Consider the following 14,095-nt stretch of genomic DNA (forward strand, 5'->3'; position numbering starts at 1 on the left):
TTCACACAGCTGCCTCTGGCGAAGGAGCTCTGACTCCAGGTGCGCCTTCCCCTCGACACTTCTTCAGCACCACCCTCGCCACTTCCAGTGTCGGTGCCAGAGACGCAAACATGGGTCTTGGCTGATAATCATCCTCAGACACATAGAAATCACACTCAGCAACAGAATATACACATTTTGCCCCCATACCTCATCTATGCTTCCTAATAGTCGAACACCAGTATCCTAACACATCCTAAAAGCTGCCAGACAACCTCCCACTCAAACATTTTCCACATATACCACCTATCAAAAAAACTGACTTCATGTTTTCTTTTCTCTGCCAGCAGGTTATAAGAGACCTACAGCCCTTTTTTCAACACTACAATCTTCATTCTTTCAAATGGGATCAAAGACTAACTGGGATAATTCCTCCAAGCTCCAGGCCTTATCTTCTGAGCAGCACTGAGTGACAAGAAGAAGCTGTATTTTATCCCATGCTCTGTCACTGTTTTCCCCCATCTAGTATTGTACTACTTGATTGTACTCTTATGAGTCACAGAACCGCACCTGCGCCCATGTGTTAAGTACTGACAAATAAAAGCCCAGCGTCCATTTACACAACAAAGAGATGTAACCCGCGAGGCAACCATTCTTTGCCTCCCTCCCTCCTTCTGACAAGACCTCAAATATATCACTTACTTAAGAGGAAGGCGGCACACGTTCCTGCTGCTGCCAGAGACTGCTTCTCTCCCTCATGCTCTGACAAACTTCTTTTCAAATACAAATCCAGAAACAAAACACATGCCAGCCTTTTATGTTCTGTGGCCTGTTCCATATTTGATTTCAGAGAAACAGCAGCCGAGGTGACGATTATCAAAGCTCTGAAAGGCAAATCCAGTCTCAGACTCCCTCACCCCAAAAAAAAAAAACAGAAAAAGAAAACCCTTTCATTGTTTAAGGAAAGAAAAGGGTGGGATTTTGGTAAACCAGTTGCTTCTTATTAAAAGGAAAAGAAAAAAAACATTGTCTTGCACCAGTTCTAGGAATTTAAGGCAAGGCTTAATAAAACCTTTGCCAAGGCACCAGGGTTTAACAATGAACATCTGACTTACTGATTTATGCATATTAATGAACTCCAACACCCCCTGTCTAAGCGAATGCAAGCTGAGCTCCACACTTCTCTGCATCCTAATGGTTTCTGCTCCACCGGGATCATTACCAATAGAAATTTCAGATATTCTGTGCTATTAATCTCTGTCTGTCCTCCTGTTCGGCTACGTAATGACTAATTAAACATCAAAAGAGCAGAGCTGGGGATCCGCTCTGACAGCGTCTCTTTCTCCCAGGAGAGGCTGTGAGGAGGCTAGACTGTGACAGGGCAGCACTGAAAATCAATCACCTTGAGGTGCACATGTGTATGTATGCACACGCACACACATTCATGCATGTACACACATACATAACTGTAAAAAATGGACAGAACAACGTGCCCTACACTGACATTTACATACAAATATTAAAACAACAAGCATGTAAACAACAAACATTAAAAGCCAGAACTTAAATTAACAGGCACCACCGGAGCCACTGCTGAGTAAGGCCTACAAAAACAACTGAATTCCCGGTAGTGATGTCAAGTGTTGTGGTAGTGATGTCAAGAGCGCTCTTTGTGCTGAGAGGGAGGGCGTGTGAGTAGCATAGATGTGTGTGTGTCTTTATGTGTGTCTTTGTGTGCGTCTTTGTGTGTGTGTGTGAGTGTGTGAGTGTGTTTGCTTAAGTAAGCTCACTGTGAAATCTATTTATATGAGAGGTAGATGATCTTCCACTCACAGATGAAGGCAGGCCAGGAGGGACCTTGCGAACCTTTTTTGTTTGTAGGGGATCTGTGGAGAGATGAAAGCACATCTTGTCATTCACAGGCAAAACAGAGGCGACTATGAATGTGCTGTAAACAAGCCACAACTATACAACAAAATCTACTTTGCGATATTGTTCTGTAGCTGGTATTATATGTGATCAGGTTATGATCTTCACACAAACAACTTTAAAAACAATCCAATTTCAGATACTCTGATATTACATCTCTATTTTAATATTTCAGTGTTTAAATGTATATGTACAAACTTTCACTAAACCTGCCTCGTCTAATTTCACTTATATTGGTTTTCCACTAGAGTCGCATCATGCATTTTGAACTGGGGCCAATGGCGCTGACCAACAATGTTATAATCTCAGAACTGGTGCCATCTTCAGCAAAACTTGACCATGTTTGTAATAATCAAAGCTGCTGAAAAAGCATTATGTTTAATGTATCCCTGCCTATTGTGAATGCTAAAGTAGACTCGCATTAAAGAGGCACTAGGTAAACAGACAATGTAGTCTGTCCTTTTCAGTAATACTTAAAAAAACATTGTATCCACTTGGATTCTGTGTGTTGTGAAGTTTATTTCCAATATTATAGAAGCTGAATAAAATAAGTTTTTAAGAAAACTAGAATATAATCTCTTATAAACACTGTGATGGCACTGACCAATGGGCGGAGTATCTTGTAGAGAACGTCTTCTAGGATTGGCTGCAGTCAAGGAATATAACGGCGCAGCTGACTTCCCCGGTGCAGTCACTAAACTCGGGCTTGCCAACCCGACGTCCGGCCTTACAGAAGACTGAAAAAGGAAACAAACACACATCCTTAAAACAAGCTTTCACTGTCGGAAATGAGTGCGCTTACTTCAGTTGTTTGTGGTAAAAATAGAAATTTTATAGTCAGCTAGTAATTTCAAGCCCCATCAACTACATGTTTTAAGTTGTCTCCATTTGTATTAAGCAACCCACATTTAACTACAGGGCAGTTTTATGCAAAATAATGTTAGAACAGTCTCTTTTGTTTCATCTTTATAATGCTTTTAACTGATGTAGAAATTGCTTTTAGAGAAACATTCTGCATATTAGATGATATGTAACTTCTATTTTTCACTTCAATTTTCTTGAACACTCACCATCTTATCGCCAACATCTATTTGACCTCTACAACCCCAACAAAGTGGGTTAAGAGGCCAATTAAGAGCTTGGTCTAATTAGAGTAATCGGCTGCAGAGCAATAACACAGGGATCATGTGAGCAAGTACAACTGTGTAGTGGTTGGCTTGAAAACTTGCTTAACGTGCCCCCTTAACAGGCTAAGGATTGACACAGTGACTGCTGAGACATTTCCAAGAGCTTTGCTGATTGACAAATCCAGCGTGTGTGCTGACCAATTGAGAACAATTAGAAATAAACTCACACTCGTTTGGTGTAAATACTTGTTAAAAACAGGTAAGAAATGTACAACAAAAGAAATGAAGATTACTTCTCTGACCTGAAATGTAGGTCATAAAAAAATGTCAGAGACAGCATGACAACCTAACACAAATGTAATCAAAAAAAACATCTGTCACTGGTGCAACAGACCCACTTTTACAGCTGCCTTTGTTCAATGCTACTGAATCCCTGCAGCAAAGCTGTCTCTGGCCTCTTTCACATTATCAGAGCTATTCAGGGAGGAACCACTAAAGAATCATGCAAATTTAGATTCCTGTGACCATCTTTGTGAACACCTCTGAATTTGTTTCATCCAATTGAATTTCATTTACCCATTAATCAATCAGGCTTTTGCACCTCACTCAGAGGAAGGCAGTCACACAAGAATCAGAGAATCAAAGTCTTAAGTACTTTGTCATAAGAAATCACAGTTTGACACCTTTGCATCTTGACACTGTACCAAGTTCCATATCGTATACAGAGTTTAGCAGGAGATTTTGTGACATAAAGATTCAGAAATTCAGATTATTTGCAGCCCATGTGAAGTGCACCTGAGCACTGACAGTCAGAACTGAGTGAATGAGAAAGTCTGAATCAAAACCACAGCAGGGATCTCTTGGGCTGCAAAGCAGGCTATAAATCAATAGGTCTATTGGGCAATAATCAGATTAAAAATACTCAAAAATGTAAAATGTGTGCTGTATAAATTCTCTGTGGAAAGAAGTGATTTTTTTAGTCTTCCTGTCCATTAATCTTAGATCTCTGCAGCTGCAGATCTGCACACATTCCTCAACTCCTACTCAAAATGTCTAAAATGGCATTCCCTCCAAAAAGGCTTTTATGAATAAATTCTCACACTATCTGATTCAGATTAGAAGTGTCTAACTATGTGCGATCTTGTAGTGTAACGTTAGCAAGGGCCAAGACTCTCACAATGAACTGTATTGCTAAAAGCCAATTTCATAACAACTTCAGGATTTTACACAAGAAGGGATTTTTAAAATGATAAGAGACTCTGATTGGCTTTGGCCAGACCGTTCTGAAGTTCTAACAGTGGTACACGGGGGGCTGAAGGGCTGTGCCTGAGGTTTCAAGGTTGCTTTCAGTGTCACACGGGGTCAAAATTTCAAGATGTAACTTGGGATTACATCTTAGTGAAGGGAGCTCTTACTTTGGAATGAATGTTTCACAACACTTTTGGATACCTTCTTGCTTGGATAAGAGACAACTTAAAGTATAACAATTTAGAAAATGTTGTTTGATTTGTTTTCAAGTCAAGCAGTTGTATTGGTATTTGGGAATACAGAATGTGATTTATCTTCGCTTAGATAGAAACTTTAGGAGCAACATGAACTTGACAACTGATGAGAGACTCACCTGGCAGCCCGATGCTCCTGGGTCCCTCCCAAAGCCAACAAACGAAGCCCTCTCTGATTTACCTGTAAAAACACAGAAAGGACAGCGATGACAACCGTTATCTTTTATGATACGTGAGTGCACAAGTGGATTAACATCATGTAGTAGACTACAGTGTCCTGACTGCTTTGTTCTGCAGCCAGTAAAGTGCTTGGTGCAAGACAGACACTTAATTTGTGATGTTGTTGCTGTGCTGTTGTGAAATGTTCTTAACTTTACTGACATTTACTTGTATGTAATTGTGCCCATTCGAGTCTTTAACGTTTATTGTGTAATCAAATGGAACAGCTATGATAAAACACTTTGTAACATTATGCAGGCTACTCTCCACATTAATTTAGGTATTAGTGAGCTACAGTACAAGTTCCTTTATTCTGCACATGCAGATTAAGACCTCTAGACATTATTTGATTTTGATACTATGGCCACAGTACAACTGAAAGCCTTCACACAGGATCAATATTACTCAAGATATAAATTACATGTGGTGTAACCCAGTACAAACTACAGTACATCTTCAAGTACTGTGATCATCAACATGTTTTTATGTCTTTTTTTTTAATGTCTTTTTAGGCAACCTGAATATAAACAATGCATATTTCTATATTCTGTGGTATACTGACATAACATGGAATAATAAGTAATAACATGTAAACATGCATTGGTAAAATATCATTGGCAAATCTCAGAGGTGCTGTTCCTTTTAACAAGGAAAACAGCTCAGTTTTGTTTGTTTTCCTCCACTTTTATCCTTCATCTACTTTGATACATGATGCCGGCTAGAATCAAAGAGGGAGAGAAGGAAGGAGGGATGGGATCAGTGAATCAATGAAGTAACTGTATGCCCTATTTTTGATATATTTCACTGTATTGCAGTAACATGTTCAGCCTGCATGAGCTTTTCAAACAGTCATACCAAATCAACTCAGGTTATCATCATTGCTTTTCATAGAAATTGGACTCTCTCACTCCTGTCACAATGCACTTCATACTAAATGTACAAAACTATTCAACAGACATACGGGGGTTTAGACAAGCTGGACCTTCGCCAGCTGTTCTGGCAGAATGGTTCTTCACTAAGACAAATCTCCAAAGAAAACCCCAAAAACAAAACCTGCACCTCGGTAAAGCAGACTTACAAAGTTTTCAGTATGCAAAGTATGTTTTCAGTGGATTAATTACTGATAGCATGATAATTGTCAGGGAGCTCTTCTATCAGTGTCACATCCGGTGTGCACACCTCAAAGGAAGGCTCCCAAGCAACCATCAGGGGAAAAATAAAACTTACAGCACACAACACACATGAATCATACACATCACAATATCCAAACTCAGCAGTTTTACTCCCCTGGAAAAACAAACAAACAAACAAATGAGAGCTCCTACGGGAGAATGATGAATAACTTTAACAGCATCGTACATTATTTTTGTCAGACTTCCAAATATTACAAGCGCAGACACCGGCGTTGGAACTAAATTCTGTTTACTCTGGGGAAAAGGTAAATATTTTTTGTGAGTTAAAAACTTGCATAGCCTGGATCTTTTGTTACACGATGACTGATCTGAACATTGCTTTCACAAGCGCAGGTGAACAGAGGCACATCTAAGAGAATTCACTTGTGCTTATCTGAGCAGTCCTGCAGGAGACAGTTGTTCTGCATCTGTGCAGACTGTCTCTAGAGACTAAGGAAGCTGGGGAAATCAGGGAAGATGGTTTAACTGGCAAAGCTGCTTCTCTTGTAACAATAATGCGATACAGTTCTGAGCCATCGCTCTCGCAAAATGAAATAGGATTAAGTTGTCGGTTACCAAAAATGTTCCGTATCATGGCGGGATGGTGAAACATCTCCTTTGAGAGAGTTTTAACTTTTTTATTTCCTGTCTAATATCTAAAGGGAGTGAAAGTGAAATTCATGTTTATTCTTAAAATGTCTTCTGAGGAAAAGGTCTGGTCAAGCGCAAGAGTTAAATATTCATTAGCAGCATGTGTTTTGTCACACCCACACTGTGTCCTCTGTGAATAATTGATGGCCACTGTTGTAGTTTCAGGACCCACCTGAGCAGGCAGATGTGTTTGTGAAAACAATGTCTCAGTCGACACTGTGACACAGAGAAGCAGCCGCACAACTCCCCAAAAACTGTGGATCCTGGCAAAAGAAAGCCTGCTGAGATGCTCTTGATCCTGTGCTCAATCAACAGTGTAACCTAAACTTAGAGTACACAGGAACGCACAGTATATCCTAGAAATCACTCAGCAAAATAGCATGCATAAACATTTACTGCATCTGTAAGCAATGGCATAATGCTTACAGATGCATACTGCATTTTCTTGCCAATGCATTTACAAGGACACTACTTGTTAAAATAGGAAAAGGCTCTAATAAAATTAGAAATTATAGTTGCTACTATTTCACATTATTTTCCCCACATAGCATAAGCTGCACTTAATGTTAACACCCTATCACAATATTACATGTGACATCTGCTATGACTGATGCAGTCTCCTAACTTGTTTCTACTGTAAACACACCACTGAATGTACCATGGCATCAGTGTGCAAATGCATGCAATGTAGAAACGTTGATTCCGTTTTTAATGTCCATTACATGCACTTCCTTTCTGTCTCTCATCCTGCATACATTTCTACACGAACTCAAGATAGAGTTGAAATGTCATAAACTGTTATTGTTTTCTTTAAAGTACTATCTAAAGCATGTTCCTCTACTGGGAGCCAGCCTGGAATTGCTAAATCTGACAAAGCTCACAGCACTGTCACTTTAAATTTGACAGATAGATCTGGTTCAAGAAGCAGAGATAGCCAACATCTTCAATTAATAATTGTAAGGAACAGTAGTTTTTTAAGTTACTATTGTCCATTCAGTACACTTAGAGGAATAGATCTGCGTCACTGTATTGGCTGCCCTTTCTCACGATGGAAAGGATGGTGTTCTTGGTCTATGTGACACATCAATTCTATGCAGAGTGTTCTCCAGAGATAACCAGTCACTTCTCAGTGTGTCTGAGTGTGTCTACTTTGAGATGGAGCTTAGTTAGTAATTTTCTGCACAATATAAGATGAAATAATAGCCAAGTTCATAGCATTAGTAGTGAGAACCAAAAGTTTTCTGAGAAACTGAAGCCAGCCATGTGAGAGCAGGTCTCTTGGTTTGTTTAGACTGTTCTGCTCAAGATGCTGCAGCTCAGCTCTGACACTGACCACTTTATCTCAGCAGTGCTAGAGAGGCGATATGTAGATATCCTGAACTTCTTTGGCAAATAAAACAGATATTACAAAAACAATGTAAAGCTCATCAACAGTTGAAGCTAATCCCTTGTGTCATGTGTGCAACAGAGACACAATTTAAAACCCTTTGGAGCCTCTTAAACATCACAATGAGGCAACAGCCCGAGAACAATTCCTGCTTATAAAGGACTCAGTAAAATTTACAGTTTGCAACTAGGTGGCTGAATTGCTATTCAAATTTCAGGAGAATGCATATTTATGATGCTGAAGTAAAGTAGAACAAAGTGATATATCAAGTGGAACATATTGCTGGGCTGGCCAGTTCCAAAGCCAGGCCCAGGAGCCTAAATTAGCTGAATAAAATACACCCTTATCATGCAGTGACACCATCTCCTGTCTGACGCATACATACTGTAACTCATTGTGAGGAAAATAGGTCTCTGTAATCATCTGAATTTCCTAATCAAAAGAAAACAACTCAAAATTACTTGTTAAATCTTAAGGTCCCTGATTGAAATATTTAAGTTTGAAACATAAGCTTATAAATCAGACAATTGATACTGTGAGGGAAGGAAACAAATACACGCAGAATTACACAGGCTTGATATTACAAATTCTTTGTTTTGCCTCCTCTGAGCAGGCCCGTATGATCACAGCCTCACAACAAGAGCAACACTATTAATGCTATTATTGTTTCTTGAGTATGCCCATTTGTTCTGTTCAGGCTATGGGGGAATATGTGTGTGTGTCACAGGCCTACTAATGAGCCTAAAGAGCTGTGATTGATAGGAAGTGAAGGTCATTATCTGCCTTAAAACAGCAAAGATGCAAAACGTACTAAATGCCAAAAGAAACATGAGTAAAGTGGCTTAATTACAGCAATCACCATCCATAATATACATTTAAGTATGCAGACTGCCATTACACAGTATATCCCCCATGCAATGAAAAATTAATCACATAAGGGGGAAAAAAAAAACATCAATTCTGATTAAAATATTCTGTGAGGCTGCTTATTAGCATATCGCTCAGAGGTGCAAAGGTGTAACTATGATTGTGAAGCGTTTCACTGCAGAATAATCTATATTCAACAGAATGTGTCCTGACAGACAGATTAATACAGACAAATGACAAGAAAGAAAATGAAGTGAATAATATTTCCACAGAGACAATTTATGGCAAAAACTAAATGTCCATGTTTTACTCTTTTTATTCCACGAGCTAACACTACTCATCGGCTGTTCTGAAATATGTGCAGCCATGGACCCAACTAGAAAAAGGATATGCCAACTACATTCAGCCAATCAAAAATGTACACACAAATCACACACCACCATCTTCATTCCAAGCAGAAGCCTGCTTAGAATTAATGAGAGTCGATACATATCTAATTTAATGTATTTTATCCCACGGCATTGCAACAGCACTTTGGAAGCAAAATATGGCTTCATGTCTTCTTGCCTACATCTGTATCAGCATTGCACAGTCTAACATGCATCACAGTATCTCTCACTGTAACTGGCATGTTAGCACAGGCTGAGTCAAGCTGGATATGGAGCATTTGTTAACAGCTATTGTGAAGTCGATCCACAGATTTTAATACACATTCAAGCATTGCTATAGTTGTGTCACTCAAAGCCTTTCATTCAAGTTGTGAAGCCTCTCCAGTGTTGATTAAACTGTCAGCTTGTGATGCCGGAGGTCAAGGTTTTCTGAAGCAGGATATTCTTAATATTTTTCTTGAATCTGGCAGATCACTTGGCCATTGCAGCCTTGTGCCACTACAGTACCATCACGGTTTGCAGCAGGAATGGTGACATCTGAGTGAAGCGCTGTGCCCAGTTTCTGCTAAAAATAGCTCTTTGTATTGGATTTCAAACCAAAGAATCTCATGTTTTCAGTCTTTTTTCCATACTCCAGGCTGTTGTCCTGCGCTTTAATGAGGTGGGGCTTGTTTCTACCAATTCAGCTATTCATCCCACATTGTTACACTGATATCTTATTCTTCTAGAAAACTCTCTCGTTGCAGCCAAGGAAGTGCATATTTCTGTTAGTTATCCTTTCAGCTCTTGGTCTCCTTGTCTGTTTTTACTGCTGGACATTATATAGCTACACTACACAAAAGAGGGGGGGGGTTTAGGTGCATCTCATCTCAAAGTCACCTCAATGAGACTTCTACCGATTTGACTGACAGACAGGCTACTTCTCTTTCATTTTCCTCACCCAGATGTTCTCTGGTATCGTATAAGTTTAAAGCAGGAACTTAGATACTACTCAGATATGAGCTTGCTTCTATACCTGATACAAAGTATAAAACACAAATGGTGTCAGACCACACGCTTCAGATCAGACCACATGCTGAGAGCAAAATGTTTTCCAGTGTACAATGTGCAGATGATCACTAAAGCGTTAACATGAACTCAGTAATGAGCTTGTTCAACTTACTTGATGAAGCACCTAGAATGCACTGGAATCCTCCAACCACGTTAAAGAGCACTTATTTTGTAAACATAATGCCAAAAATTCATGTCAAGTTTAACTCTACAGAGGATAATAGTTTGACTGTTGCAGAATAATTTCAATCAGATTCTCGAGTTGGAAACCGAAATATGTTTGACTAGCTATCAGTTAATATGTGAGAGAGAATTCAAGCTTTATTAGATATATTTTCATCAGAAAACTCTTTGGTAGTCTATTGGCAGGTGTATACAACATGAAGTGGAATAAATTACGGTAATTAAAAAATCTAACTTGTGTTATAGAAATTGAAAATTGAAGCCTCAGCTGCCTGTATACTGGCCTAGTGAGGCGAGTAAACAACGTAAGATGCTGAAATCCTACTGAAGGAAAAGACAAGCCGGCCAGTCATTTGTAGTGTGCCTCCTTATTGATCACAGGGCTGCAGTACAGCACAGCACAGCACGTCGAGCTGCTTACTTTGATAATGCGTGAGGTAGTGACCTAAGCGTCTCCAGGGATCAATTCAAAACCCTCACCACAAAAACAGCCAATTAGTGAGCGTGCTTCAGTGCCCCTCAGATGCATTCCGCAGGCCTCTTTTTTCCATCCAGAAAACGAGTCCATTTTCCTCACTCCAAGGGAAGCCAAGACCATGAAAAACAAACGCGTGATATAGGATAAGGAAATGTTGTTAATGTAGAAACCAAATTAACTTATCACACGCCAGTTCACTGGGTTTGTTTGTTTTTTCTCGGAGCACACATGTTTGCTGTTGGTGTCTGTGTGCATGTTCTCATGAGATGACTTCCATGGCACCAAACTACAAAATATTATTCCTATCAAGTTAATACCATTTCTTACTGTCAGACCAAAACCAATTCATTACAAAGACATAAATATTTTTTTCTTTTCACAGTCATTTCAAAACCTAAATACTGTTGTTGCATATTTTTTTCTGTTGATTTCCATGAAAAGGAGTGCAATACAAGGATCTGATTCTGTGAGGATTAGATCATAAATTGACAACAGGATACTCGAACCTCTATAAAGTCACATTTTGGCCTCTCTGGATGCATTGGAAGGCCCCATGGTTACTAATGCATTCCCCTGGCAACAAAAGACGGCACATGGACGAATCAGATGTACACTCACTCACTTTTTCCCCATACCTTTTAAAATGCCTCCTTTTGTTTCCTTTTCTCAAGAGTTTGTGTACATCCATCCTGTCAAAGTCGTTTGATGCTTCCACCAGGTTCTGTTTGACAGTAAATAAAAGCTGACTAGGTTAGAGGTTAGGTCAGTGTGGATAAGGAAACAGGGGAGGGAGGTAGTGTACCAAATCAGCTTCCTCCGTGGCAGGAAAACAATTTCTACAGGCCAGCATCAGGAACAGCAGTAGGATGGAGAAACATGATAGAGCCACAACACATGATGGAAACACATCTCCCTTGCCCCAAGCTCAACATCGATTTCAGCATACAGCCTTGTCAGCAGTGACATTATTCAAAACAGCAAGAGCAAATGTTAATGACTTCTTATTTGCATATTTATTTTTTTCTTTGTTGAAATGTCACTGATTATTATGTACTATGATGATAAATGCATCTGCTCATGGAGCCTGATGTGTAATTAGCCATTAGGTGGAATGAATAGATCAATTAAAGGAGAGGGAACAGGATTAAGAGGAATCAAACCAGGAGGAATGCAGGAATGAGAAATAAAATAACACATTAGGCTTGGGGGGGCAAAAACTCCACTGCTTTTAGATTAGGCTAGAACTCTTGAAAGGGTTCCTAATCAAGAAAAGGTGTCTAAGGTCTCAGCTAGATCAAAGATATTCCTCGTTTTATTTTTTAGCCCTGAAGTATGATTTTCAAAATCAAGAGCTGCCGTCCTTCCCCATCATGGGACTAATAAAAGGAATATCTTATCTTATCTTATCTTCGCAATAGCTAAACTGTTTATTTTCTCCTAAAATCCATCTCTGTGTGAAAGAGGAGATGTGGATTTCCTGATTGTATTTATCCCCTCCCAGGATAATCAGGTGCCACGGCTCAGCCCATTTGAATTTTTTCTAACTCGGTAAAAAGGAAAAAGGGGGGGTGTAAAGGGGAAAATGTTTTCGCTTGGCCTTTGCCTTTTTCCGAGCCCAACTATTCTCCTGCCAGCGCTTGTTATTCACGAATGAGGAAAAAAATGCATTACTGCGGACCAGATGGGAACATTCCACATGACCAAACCAATCAATCACCTTGGTGGGACGCAGGTGTGACACAGCCGTGCAGCAACACACCATTTCACAGTCTATCAGGCACAAACACATGGTCACCAATCAATGGCACCCTGAGGACCCATGAGGAGGGGTGCTTCTCCGCAGCCTCACTGGTTCATGGCTGATGACTTCATAATCACACATCCATTCTCTCAGAGGAGAAAGGCGATGAGCTCCCTAATAACGTCTCCCACCACGTGAACACCAACACTGTAATGGATGCTGTTTTTGGTAGGGACGCTTGCATGACCCCCCTGCATCACACATCCACATGTGAGCACACCACCACCGTCCCTGTCAGACTGAGAGAGGGCTGTCCAGGGAAACAAGAGCACATGTAACAAGCTGAAGAAATATCCCCCAGTTGGATATTAGAATCAAGACATTGTGTAACATCAAAGTGTGTGTTTATGTTTGGTATTAGATGCCAAACAACTGTTGAACAGTGAAACAACAGAAAGATGAGGTGAAGGACGAGGAAGGATACACACATGGGTTAGGAATGGTGATCCAGCTCCAAGCACTGTGGGCATATTTCCTTACACAGAAAATCTCTGCAACCCCTAAGCGGTCTACTGTTTAAGAACACAAGTCTGCACTAAATAAAATACAAAAACATTCCCTGAAGGGGATAAATCTTTTGATGAGGGTACTCTGTGGGGATGGTACTGGGAAAAAACTGTAGTGGCCATTTAAGAGAGTTTTGTTGATTTTAAGATGACAAAAAAGTACCTTACCACCCCCATAATTCTGGCAGTGAACAAAAAAGTCTCACAGAGCCACGCTACACTTCCCACACCTCACACTCTCAGGACTCTGCCAGCACAGGACAAAATCTCAGGCAAAGTCAAGTGGGAGTAAAAGCGAAACAAATGTTTGAATTCTATTAACCAATCACAGTCCACTACAGTCCAACAAGAAGGGAGTGTAACATTATCTAGTGTTTTGTTTGCCAGCATACCCAGCTAGGACACAGGATGCCTGGGAGAGCAGTTGTGACTGTGGAAAAAATGGAGGCGGGGGTTAGGAGTGGTGGGCTTGAGAACTAACCAGCAACTGTGGACCTGGTTTTCTGTGGCTCATCTCAACAAGGACTCAACCTTTGATGTATTTTTAAAAGAGAAAAACTTTACAAGGTTCACCTAAAACCTAAAACCTCACTTGGTCATAGAAATTGATGTCCAGGAATCATGAAAAAAAAAAAAAGGAACAAGGGGTTGAATGAATTCTTCATCCATCTGTGCCCAACCTGTGTTCATACAATGAGTCTACTGGGTGGACCTTATAAAAGGTTGATCTCCTTTGTGATACATGTAAGCAGAGCACCACCACTTCATGCATACTTAGTGTTCAGCTTTGTTACAACCATCGCACATCTCCATAAAAGTGAACTTCCCTCTACAAATCAAGCAAATCTTCTTTTC

At 40.0% G+C, this 14,095-nt stretch overlaps 1 protein-coding gene across 1 annotated transcript in view; it reads right to left on the reverse strand.

The window, feature by feature from the left end:
- tcf12 (transcription factor 12) overlaps positions 1-14,095 on the reverse strand; it is a 76,923-nt gene that overhangs the window by 34,768 nt on the left and 28,060 nt on the right. Inside the window, exons 5-7 of the mRNA XM_070846315.1 lie at positions 4,657-4,718; positions 2,513-2,645; positions 1,813-1,865 (exon numbers count right to left, since the gene is read on the reverse strand). Of these exons, the coding sequence (XP_070702416.1) occupies positions 1,813-1,865; positions 2,513-2,645; positions 4,657-4,718 (248 nt within the window). The remainder of the gene's footprint in view (positions 1-1,812; positions 1,866-2,512; positions 2,646-4,656; positions 4,719-14,095) is intronic.

This window comes from Pempheris klunzingeri, chromosome 1 (assembly GCF_042242105.1).
Source record: "Pempheris klunzingeri isolate RE-2024b chromosome 1, fPemKlu1.hap1, whole genome shotgun sequence".
In the NCBI taxonomy this organism is placed as follows: domain Eukaryota; kingdom Metazoa; phylum Chordata; class Actinopteri; order Acropomatiformes; family Pempheridae; genus Pempheris; species Pempheris klunzingeri.